The following is a 12,180-nucleotide window of genomic DNA, read 5'->3' on the forward strand; positions in this document are numbered from 1 at the left end:
TTTAGCTTATAGATTAAAATAATTAATTTCTAATGTTTACTTTTTCTTTTTATATATTTCTTTTGAGATTCAAAATTCTCTAGTTTACGTACTTTTTCCAGTGTTTCTCTTTTTATATAAGTTGCGTTTTTTGTCTCCTGTAATGAATCGGTTGTCATTCTATGTCATAAAATATAATTTGAAGCAAAGGTTGAAACAAAAAAAATCTAAAATGGGTTTAGTTGATAGCTATGTGACATTGGGCGCCAATGGCCATTTTCTACGCCTGGCTAATAATCCTCTCAGTGTTCTCTATGAGGGTTAAAAATAACTAAGTTATGGCTCTCTTTGTTTTTTTTCAAAAAGGTTTTCATCCTTTTCTCTGGAACTTTGAAAATTTGTGGGTTCAACTTTTTAACCCTTTAGCCACCAAATTTTGAACATTCTCCTGTGATAGTGGACAATATATGCTTTTATTGAATGCGAATATGTATGTAAAGATCCAACAAATAAGATTAAAGGTCATATTTCTTTTTTATGTAGGTTACATCTTTATCATTTAGCCGACCATAACAAAAAAACGCATAAACTATTCCCCTCGAGATATGAACCATATGATTGAAAACTCTATATACACAAACCCACTAAACCCTCCAATACTCAGACTACACATTTTCAATAGATAGTTTTGTAAAGTTAACAGTTTAAAATTTAATCCTTAGATGTTAGGTCTCAAGTCGATGATCATCCTAGCTCGTCACACAACTGATACGCTATTATGAAAAGTTTGAATCTTGTAACTCTTTTGTGATTGGCTCACCGATATATGCTTTCGAATCAGTTTCTAATATGTAATTCAACACAAGCTAAGAAGATATATAGTATTACAGTTTATCAAAGAAGATATAAAACACACACACACCCACACGTACACACAAAGAAAATTGACCATGTACTGAAAAAATTAGTAAGTAACGACTGGAAACTAGGTAGTTCACACTAACAACAATATCTTCTGTAAAAACTCAAAATGTAATAAGAAAAATGATTTTTCTCCATTTTTAGACCTTCTTATAATTTGTCAGTTTTTTGTAGAAATTCAGAGTGATCCTATTAAGTAAAAACAATCCATGTAATGAATAGACTAGTTAAACTGGGACACAAAATCATAGGTACGTGGGATTCATGGAAGAAGAGAGATGATGATCATTGTCTTATCATGAAGACCCATCAAAGAACATGGAACCTCTATTCACTTTTGGGGTTAAAAAGCAAAAAGTAGAGCCCATAGGTATGCTTCAAACTTCTTATGTGAAAAGCTTTTCACTATGTCTAAATAAGAAAAACTTCAAAATATAGCCGACTGTTCTCTTCGGCAGCTTTTTTATGTTTTGAGCTTAGATTGACAATCTTGCAGCTTTCTCTTTATCTTTTTTGTTTGTTTATTGTATTTATAACTGTATTCATCCACTATCTCTTTGAACATAAAATGGGCAAGGAAACAAATAAAAAAAAAACATAAAAATGGGAGCCAAATGTATTCATGATATGGACTAATTTGTAATGCCCCTTGTACTTATTCAGATGTCGAATTATTCAATAGTCAGAAACTAAAAACATGTTAAATTCCAGCTGATGCATGAACCTATTAAGGATTAGTAGTGGTGAAAATGAATTTTTGAAATTCTATTGGAACAACATGAAAATCTCAAATTGAGCCTAGAGATAAACAAAATTTAATTGTTACAACAAATTAATTGGGAATCTAATCATCTACATAGAGAGAAATGCAAAAAAAAACCATCAACTCACAACTTTCAGCCAAAAAAACCACCAACTACTCGGTGAATCAAATAAATCTTTAACTTTTTTTGACTAATCCGTTTAATCTTCAATTTTTTTTTTGACCAACCGTTTTAGATCCAATGTTAGTCATTATATTATAAAGTAGTTAGTCATATCGTTAGTCAACTATAATTGTTAACTAACATTGGGTCTAAAACGGCTTGGTCAAACAAAGTTGAGGATTAAACGAATTAGTTAAAAAAAGTTAAAGATTTATTTAGTCCATTGAGTAGTTGGTGTTTTTTTGCTGAAAGTTATGAGTTGAAGGTTTTTTTGGCATTTTTCCCATTTTATTTTCAAAAAATTCATAACTTTTATTAAACAAGCCATTATAGTCCTATCGTTAGTTAACTATAAATGTTGACTAACGTTGGGTCTAAAATGGTTTGGTCAAACAAAGTTGAGGATTAAACGGATTAGTAAAAAAAGTTAAAGATTTATTTAGTCCACCGAGTAGTTGGTGATTTCTTTGGCTGAAAATTGTGAGTTGAAGGTTTTTTTGGTATTTTTCCCTAAAAGAAATATAAGATTACTAGAAACCAAAAGAGAACACAAAAGAGATATAAGACTAGTAGAAACCTTCCTATCTTTATCAGAGCACACAATAGCAAAAAAAAACTGAAACCTTAAATCTACCACCTGGGATGTGACAAAAAAAAAGAGAATTGCAGGAAGATTGGGAGCCTCCAATCAAGTAAAAGATAAATTGATCGGAAAATCCTATTTAGAGACTAAACCCTAGAAGAAAATTGAAAGAAGAATAACAATAATGGAGCCCAAAAATCACAAGCAAAATCAAAAAATAAATTAAGATCCCAATAAATTAAAAGTAGAACGCAAGAGTATTTTGCAAGTGCATCAGGCGCTAAGCCATATAACGATGGATATAAATACATATAGCAAAGCCAATGGCAATGGAATTAAACTGGCGATAGTTTCTCATTCTTCCATGTTGTTATCTCTTAACAAATCGCCCCTCCACTCCCAATGAGCATATCCAACTCATTTCATCTTATCTGCAACACTCTTCTCTCGATATACCACAGTGATGTTGTGATGCAGATTTTGGAGTTTGTGCAAGTTTAGATGGAAGTCTCCATCTCCTGCTATGATCCACAGGTTATTGGGAGTTTCATTCTCCTTAGACCAGCTATCCATAAGAGTTCTTATCATGTTGTCGCTGGCCTGCTTTGATCCTGAACCAACCTTGACAAAGGTTATCTGCCCAAGCATCTCCTCCTCATTCTGGTGTGCCAATACAATATCTCGAACTCTGCTCTCTAAACTAACAACAATTGTAATGGAGACTTCACCAGTGTAGCCTAAATCTTCCAAGCGCTTGAAGATTCTCATTCATGTAAGCCAAATGAATGTAGACAGACATGTTTTCAAGGTCCCACAATATTTTCGTGGGAGTCCTTGCAAACAAAGAAGTTGGCATCTTCTCATCCTCAACGACATTCTCCTATAAAAATAAAATCATATTTCAATTTATTATAATAATTATGTCGAGATTCGCTAGCCGGCTCAGTAAGACATTGAAACTTATTAGCACAATTTTTACCTTACTTATCAGAGATGAATAGAGAGGACGATCCCAACCCTCCATATATGATTTCCTGAGTAGTGGAAAGATAAATACCACCTGCTGTTCAAGTGACAATATTGAAATAATGTTTACAACCGCTTCATAGCACCAGATGTCAGCATTTAGTGCTCCTGATTCTACAGCCTTGATTCTCTTTCATAAGTTTCTTTGACCAGTTCCTCCGAATAATCAACATTTTCATGGAAAATGTGCACAATTATTGTGCATGAAATTTTGATAATTTGCCACACTTTACTAAACTAATTAAATCTTTAAAAAGTTTGGAATTCTAAAATTTGTAAACTTAAATTTGTATTCAGAACCAACTTTATTTAAAAATATAAGGAGTCATGAAAAAAAAAATTTACCAATCAAAACTTTTATTTTTTTTACTTGTCGTCTTCTCGGGGAGTGAGCTTGCTGGCGAAGAAAGCTGCCGATAAAAACATATGTTTTTCCATCGAGTCATGTACGCTCAGTCTCAGTTTGATATGATTCTCATGTTGTCTTTTGTACTTCATTTCCCTTTTGTCCTTCATTTTCCCCTTGCTTTTCTTATCACCCTCCATGGTGTTATCTCTTTGTCACTCATAGTCCAGGGAGAAAACTTCCTATAGATTTGATTTCAAAAAACCAAGAAGTCAAGAAAATGGGAACGAACAAAAACCCTAAATCGAAACAAAGAGAAAGAAACTTAATGGAAGAAAGAGAAAAAAACTTACGCAAGAGAAATGATTTTTTCTAAAGTTTGACTGTTGCAAAGTAAGTTTGAAATAAACTCGACTCTCTGCGAGTGCGAATGGGGAGCAGCTTCCTGCGAATGGGGAGCAGCTTCCCAAGAGGGAACAGCTAACAATGACGTTATTGTCAACAAATAAAGTGATTTTCATCTGATTTGGGCTTATTATTAACAATGCAGTTTAGAATATTGGGTTGGGCTTATACATGATCGGTGAGTTCAATGTCATAAGACTGATTAAATATAAACTAGGAGAGAACCTGCGCGTATGTGCGGTTTTATTTTAATTTATATCTTAAATTATACATTTTAAAAAATTTTATTAAATTTTATTTTTATTATTAATTTTTTGCCTTTAAAATATTTATATTTTCTTTGATTTTTTTATAACATATTATTTGTAATTTTTTTACACCAGTTGTACGAAATAGTCCAAAATTTCTCTCATTATAATAAAGAATTAAAAACCTACTATTTAATTTCTGTATAAAAATGTAATAGTTCACATAAAAATATAAGTTGAATACCAGAGAGGAATATCTATTTATTCTTCCATCTTCATATTCTTTTTACTGTTGTAAATCCTACTAATATAATATTTGTCAATTTTCTCAATATACAATTTTGAGTTTTTTTGTTATATATATTTTATTGATTCTTGGTTTTTTGGTACAAAAAAAAACAATTGATGACATTTTTATATATCCACTCTTCTTTTTACTATTATTTTTTATATTTTTAATCTCTTTAATCATTTATTAATATTTTTATGTTTTATAAATTTATTAGTTAGAGTTTTATATAAGATTATTTGAAACTTCTTAATATATTCAGTTTCATAATTTTTTTCACTCACATTAAAATTTAATTATTTTTTTAGTTAAAAATGAAATTTAAATCATTTGAAAAAAGAAAATAGAATGGTGCATTTAAAAAGTTTTGTATTATATAATATTTATAAGTTGTAATATATTTAAATTAAATTTTAATTTGTTTATTATATAAATTTATTTATATACATATTCTTTAATGTGTTTCTTTAAATTTCATTAATTATTTTTTAATTAAAATTATAAATGGACAGGTGTCAACCTCTCCAATGCTGATGTGGCATTCAGCTGGAGAAAATTGATTGTCTTTTATATATAAGATTTCAGCATTTTTGGTTCTCTTTCCAGAAACTTTATTTTATTTTATTTTGGCTAAGATCTTTAGAGACTTAAATGGTCTAAACTATAAATTCCTCACAACAATATAATCGCTGAAAAATATTAATAATAATGAAAATATTATAAAACTAGAAGAGGATTATCCATTACTGATGTTAGTTACCAACTTTAACCGACTTACTCTTCTATATATATGAGTTACTACATTGTATTAATGTAACTGAGAGAAACAGAATCAATAATAAGAGAAACAATTTTTTTCTCCACTCTCGTCTATCTCTCCCTCTCCTCTCTATCGTCTAATATATATATATATACATATATATATAAACACATATCTCACCATACATATAGTTATATATCATATAATATATAATAGGGAGTTACATATCTCATTCTCACCAGTCACCAACCATATAACACATATCGTCCGTTCAATCTAATCTAAGCGATTGAGATACCGAGAAGGGCAGAGAGATTTTATAACACTCATACACTTCTACAACAAATCATACAACAGACTTCAACACATAAATCTTAAACATTTTTTTAAACCGGGTGCAATTTTGCTTGGGTTAAATGGGCCTAATATCTGGACCTTTTTTAAGAAGTGAGTTAGGTTATTTACGTTCCATTATGTAGGTTAGTTGTATTTGATTATTTGGAACTTGAATTAGTGGATGATTCAGCTTTTGATAACATATAGGCATTTCTATACTAAGTGAAAATATCTCTATTTATGTTGTGCCTGCCAAATAGAGCTGATAACAAAAAAATATATGGCGCGTCCGTACAATGGTATTTCATGTTGCTCAAACTCGTGGCTCGTCAGATTCGCATTTAACTAAGCTCGGAAATTGCCGGATCCGCATTTGATGCACATGCACGCTTGAGTCAACACTCAACTTATGAATTCGCGGAAGATTAACTACCGAAATGTGGTATGGAAGAAAATGTTATATTCCCATGTAAGAGCTGTAAGCTTGAACTTTCCTGCATTGGTAAATTTAACCCAAAAATACTTTGAATATAACCTTCATGATTAAAATAAATAAAAATTGTACATCACTAGTTATGGTGTCTCGATCATATATTTTTCTCAAAAGTAATTACCACAAAGACCACCTTTTGATTAGCTTAGATTGTAGGTTGAGTAAGCCTAAATCAATGTCTTTTTCAATCTTATTATTTACAAAAAAAATCCAGATAACGAATTATGCATTAGTATGTCTATTTAAATAAATAGAATTGTTGACAAGAACAAAAGAAAAGTTATATATTTCATGTATCTTCTTATCTTCCATATATTCATCACTTCAATTGCGTATTGAGTATAGTTAATAATGTATATAATAATCACATACAAGAGGGGGAAACAAAGTCTTTTTCCAACTCTCCAATAGTCCAAAACCTAACTAATGAGTGTAATCGACTAGTAAACCTAATTCTAACAAAGAACACATTCCAACCTATATATACATGCACAAGTCACAAGAAATTGTCATTATAAAATAGTATTCCCTTATATTTAACGAATACTAGTAAACAATATGAGCAAACTTCTTGGTTGCCTTGTCCTCATCTTCTTCTATATGGTCACAGCTGTCTCATCCGCCACTCTTACGGTGAACTGGTCTCTTGGCACCGACTACACTCCGCTCACCACCGGAAAGACCGTCTCCGTCGGAGATACCATCGGTGACACATCTCTTAACTCTCTTGAGACTTATTTTGTCTCACCATTACCTTTCCTTTTTTCCTTTTTACGTATATATGTTTATATATTAGGTTGAAAAGAAAGCCCAAAAAAAAACCCTATTCCGGAAACTAATCTCATTTTACTGGCATGATATTATGGTTTTGTTTACGTAGTAATTAAAATGAGCATGTAAACCGAAAAAAAAAATCAAATCATATGGATTCACAATTGTCCTGGATAACATTAATAATGTTACAATTGTGTTACTCAGTGTTCAGCTACGGTGCTGGTCACACGGTGGACGAAGTCAGCGAGAACGACTACAAGGGTTGCAGTTTAGGCAACTCCATTACATCCGACAGTAGCGGAACAACGACCATAGCTCTCAACACCACTGGTCCTCGCTACTTCATCTGTGGGATCCCCGGCCATTGCGCCGCCGGTATGAAGCTCGCCGTCACCGTCGCGTCGGCCTCTTCAAATGGTGTAGGAGGTGGCACCACCACACCAACCCCGTTCACCGGAGGTGCTGGTTACATTCCCACGACCACACAGGCCATTCCTTGTGCAGCTTGGGCCCTGTCTTTTCCATTAGAGGCTTTGGTTGTTAATTGGGCCATTATTTTTTATGCTTCGGCTTTGTCTTAGTTGAAAATTTTGTTGTATGTGTATGTGTATGTGTTGTTTATCTACATATCTTTCAAATTAGGAGTCTTATAATATGGATAAACTTAATTGATCAGAACTATACCGGAATATAGAAACTAAAATGAATCTTGATGCATGTAGAATGGTTTTGGTCTTTTAAAATCTTTTAAAAGCGATACTGAATTTGAACGAAATAAAAAAAAACCAAGATTGCCATGTGTTAGTATGTGAGAGCATCTTCTGAGTATGATACTCCTTAAAGCATAAGATCCACCGTCTCACCTAATTAGGTGGAGAACCCACTCGATCTCTCGTACATCTAAGCCGTCCATTTATGATTTATATATATAAACATTGTAACCACTCCAGATCTCTATACGAACCGACGCAACAACAGAATAATGTCGTTTGTTTTGTGTTTTTAACTAAGAGATGGTGACCATACGACTAATTTAGAAAGGTTATGATTATACATTTGGATGATCAAATTTCTCGATTTAAAATAGTTGTCTACTGTTTTATTAAAAAAAATAGATTTATGTACTGAGAGCTTATATCGGCTATTGCTTACGTTTTAGTATATTAGATTAGAAGAAGGAAAAACTAAACTATATCGTTTACATATCGGAAATCAGCCTAGAATTTGATTTGGTATTCTTTAGACTAAAAAAAAAAAGTTGATCTGATCTCATGAGAACATACATATTATTTAAAATTTGATATAATTATATGTACTTTGGCCTTTGGGTGGACATAATAGAAGAGTGACCCAATATTTTCATTCTTTTTACAATTTATTTATCATTTTTTTATTTCTTAATAAACTAAATTAAATGTAAACAACTTTGAATAATTATACTCCACTAAAATATGATAAAAGTGAACCGGTTACCGGTGTTTTTTATAGCTTTTTTATAAATAAAAAATAATAACAGAAAGAAAAAGAAATATCTCGGAAACATCAAATAGAGATCATAAACCAGCTTGCACACACCTCTATATAAACACAAACACAACACACGAAACGGCGAGAACAAGAGAAACAAAACACACAAATTAGGTCACGACAACAACAATGGCTAACGTTTTCCTCATCAGTAGCAGAAACAGAAGATCATTACGAACAACAACAGATCAATCAAAACCCAAGAATCTTACTGTGAAAAGGTCAGAATCTTCTTCAGACAGCAATTACTCAATATGCAAGAAACATCCGAAGCACAGACAGTCTCCTGGAATCTGCTCTCTCTGTCTCAACGAGAGTCTCTCCAAGTTGTCTCTCGATTTCCATGACTATACTCCAAGCATGAGCTCGTCTACTTCAAAAAAAGTGGCTAAAACGGGGTCGTCTTGCTCATCGGCTTCTTCAGATTCAGAATCAGATTATTCTACAACGGCGATCTCTTCTTATTACTCTTCCGTCTCTTCTTGTTTGTCCCCTCTACAACATCGATACAGTGAGATCGTCGTTAATAAGAGGAAAAAGCAGCGTCCCAAGAAACAAAACTTCTTCTCCAGATTATTTCTATAACTATTATTTTACCACATTTTGGTGTTTAATATATTCATTTTTTTCTCAGTTTTCGTCACCCCGCAAATACAGAGAATAAGCACAAGAAGATCTCAACAAATTGTTTTAAATATGTCGATTAAAAATTGGAAAAATCTACATCACATATACAAAATATTACAAATTTTTAGACCAAAAATCAATATTAGAAATATTAAGATAATTGAATATTACAAAAGAATATTAACGAATTGTTATATATAAAATATTCTATATACAAGTACACATTCTATTTCAAGTTCTTGAATTTCACGGAAAATGTGATTAATTTACAGTGGCCATTTGCGATTCGATGTGTAAACCATGTGAGAATTATTTATAAAAAAAAACAGAGAATGCAGACGAAGGCTGTGATTGGTTGGCACATGACCTTACCAGTTGGCAGAGAGAGGGAGTTAATGTACGGTGAGTCAGGAGCAAAGACGTGTTTTAGTGCTTCATTTATTCAGGTTTGGTATTACAGCTGGTCAAATTTACTAACTAGCCGTACCATCATATATAATACTCCTTATAATAAAATGTTTTTTACTTATAACAATACTAATCCATAGAAGTCCAATATCATAACAAATTTCATTCCATACAAAAATTTTCAAAATTTATTAGTAGGGGCTAACTTTTAAATAATCTATAAAATTAGTTAAAAAATTGCATAATCACATTAGAAAATGGTTATTTCGTGACTTCCAAGAAATCCAGTATCTTTACATGGAACTAGGCTTTGATCAAAACTCATTAAATTTACCTTTGAAAACTTGCTTGTTACGTTGACGAATAATAGCTTTGGTAATTAATACTAATAATCACTGTTTGATGTTTAATAATAAAAGAAGATCGAGAAGAGATCACGGAGATGGACTAAATGTTAAAAGAGCGAGTTAGGAGGAAATGAGTGGGTGGGTTGTACAAAGGTACACCTGAAGTGGCCAGTTCATGTCTGAGCACTGATGGATCTACTCAGCCGTTTTCCACGAACATTCTCTCTCTCTCTCTCTCTACAAATAGACCCTATTGGTTGTTTTGTAACACCTGTTTTTATATTGGGTTAATATTTATCTAAATTCTAGTGGATATCAATATTTGTTTCCTAAGAATAGTGGATATCATGTTTTAGCCAAGAGAAAAGCTTAATACGATATATGATAGGTTTGGTTTAGTAACATAGTTGCTATAAATTAGATTGATAATGTATAGAACGATGGAAATGTAATTTTAATGTAATTTAACGATTTTTTTTTACAGTTATACTACAATATGAAAGTTCATGGATTTTTACCTTAGATCCAATAAAAAAATGAATGAGTTATAGATTTCTTAACCTATAATTCGAAGATACAATTCCGACAAATTAAAACAGAAAGAAGATAATTTAACATTTTCATTTTGACCAATATGAGAATAATATGTGAAGTAAATCTTATTACGTTACTCGTCAAATTTAATTTTCAACTTTTCATATTTGGGATTTGGAAATCAGGCGCTGCTCATGGGATGAATATTATATGGGAGTAATTAGCATTATGCTATATAACTCTCTAGTGCCATTATAATCTCATAACCTGCAAATGAAATATACACATGATTTATTCATGATTATGAATTTATATACGTGAATCCTAATGAATCTCTTAAAAAAAACGTGAACCATAATTAACGATTATCCAATTTATTGAAATAGAAAGGTTAGTTGAGCACTACAAGAATGAGGGGTTTTTCCGTCGAATTAGTTACGACGACGTTACGTCGTATTTACGACGATTAAAAATTTCGTCGTAAATTCGACATAAAAAATGACCCTCGTAAAATCGTCGTAACATTACGACGATATTACGACGAATGAAGAACGAATTTTAATTCGTCGTAATGTTGTCGTAATATTTACATCGATAATACGACTAATTGTCATTTATCTTGTAATTGACGTAAAATCAATGTAAATGTGATGTAAGTTTTATTTCGACGTAAATTTGATGTAAATATGCAATGGCAATATGTTGGTAACAAAACAAAAAATTCTATATATACCTTTTCTTCTCACATTATTCCATCAACCAAAAAAACATATAAAGACACAAATTTTTTGAGTCTTTGAATGTTTAAGTAAAATTTTTAGTAGTTGAAATTTATATCAAATTTCAGAAATAAAAAGTCAAATATTTGTTTTTGAAATGTCTATATACGATCTACGAAAGTGGATGTATACGCCCAAAAATGGTGATGGGTCGTTGACTGAAGACTTCAAAAACAGATTGGAAATATTCATGTACCAAGCCGGCCTTATGCAAAATGTAATTGAAAGCGGCAAAATGTATTGTCCTTGTGTGAAATGCAAAAATAGGAAACATATTCCTATTGACACTGTCTGGCAGCATTTATTGAATAGAGGGTTCATGCCCCAATAGAAATGCTTGTATGTGCTTATGGATGTTTCAATTTTTGAATTTCATCAGTTTTGGTATAGTTTGTCGTAAATTCGTCGTAATATTACGACGAATTTACGACGATTTGTGGATACACAGCCGTCTTAATTTTTATGATTTATACGATTCGTCGTAAAATCGTCGTAACATTACGACGATTTTACGACGAATAACACGGATCATCGTAAAATCGTCGCAAAGCCCAGATACAGCCACGTGTGTTTGTCTTATTTGCTTTCTTGTACGGTGGGACCATTACGACGAATTTACGACGAATTCGTCGTAAATTCGTTGTAATATTTACGTCGAATTTACGAGGAAAATAAATTCTATATATAGGACCGCATCCCTTCCCCATTTCGTCGCTCATCTCTCCTTCCTCTCTCTATGCTTCCTCCTCCCTTGCATTCCTCCTCCTTTTGACGCAAAAAAGGTAATTATTTTTTCTTAATTACTTAAAATTATAATATTATTAAATAGTTTAGAAATTCAAACGGTTTAGGTCGGGAATTAGTTTAGGCTC

The 12,180-nt window shown here is 31.9% G+C and overlaps 2 protein-coding genes across 2 annotated transcripts; both read left to right on the forward strand.

The window, feature by feature from the left end:
* Positions 1 to 6,823: 6,823 nt before the first annotated feature.
* LOC18992699 (blue copper protein) lies at positions 6,824 to 7,713 on the forward strand. The gene is made up of 2 exons (XM_006416132.2): positions 6,824 to 7,018; positions 7,291 to 7,713. Exons 1-2 carry the CDS (start codon positions 6,871 to 6,873, stop codon positions 7,665 to 7,667), a joined length of 525 nt encoding a protein of 174 aa, XP_006416195.1. The 5' UTR covers positions 6,824 to 6,870; the 3' UTR covers positions 7,668 to 7,713.
* A 990-nt stretch (positions 7,714 to 8,703) lies between these two features.
* LOC18992700 lies at positions 8,704 to 9,308 on the forward strand. The gene has a single exon (XM_006416133.2). The coding sequence runs from the start codon at positions 8,743 to 8,745 to the stop codon at positions 9,196 to 9,198; it is 456 nt and encodes a 151-aa protein (XP_006416196.1). The 5' UTR covers positions 8,704 to 8,742; the 3' UTR covers positions 9,199 to 9,308.
* Positions 9,309 to 12,180: the final 2,872 nt, after the last annotated feature.

This window comes from Eutrema salsugineum, unplaced genomic scaffold (genome assembly GCF_000478725.1).
Source record: "Eutrema salsugineum unplaced genomic scaffold, Eutsalg1_0 scaffold_5, whole genome shotgun sequence".
NCBI lineage: Eukaryota > Viridiplantae > Streptophyta > Magnoliopsida > Brassicales > Brassicaceae > Eutrema > Eutrema salsugineum.

Coding starts and splice junctions, on each gene's coding strand:
- LOC18992699 (XM_006416132.2), top strand. CDS start 6,871: ATGAGCAAACTTCTTGGTTGCCTTGTCCTCATCTTCTTCTATATGGTC. Junction 7,019..7,290: donor CTCCGTCGGAGATACCATCG/GTGACACATCTC, acceptor TGTGTTACTCAG/TGTTCAGCTACGGTGCTGGT.
- LOC18992700 (XM_006416133.2), top strand. CDS start 8,743: ATGGCTAACGTTTTCCTCATCAGTAGCAGAAACAGAAGATCATTACGA.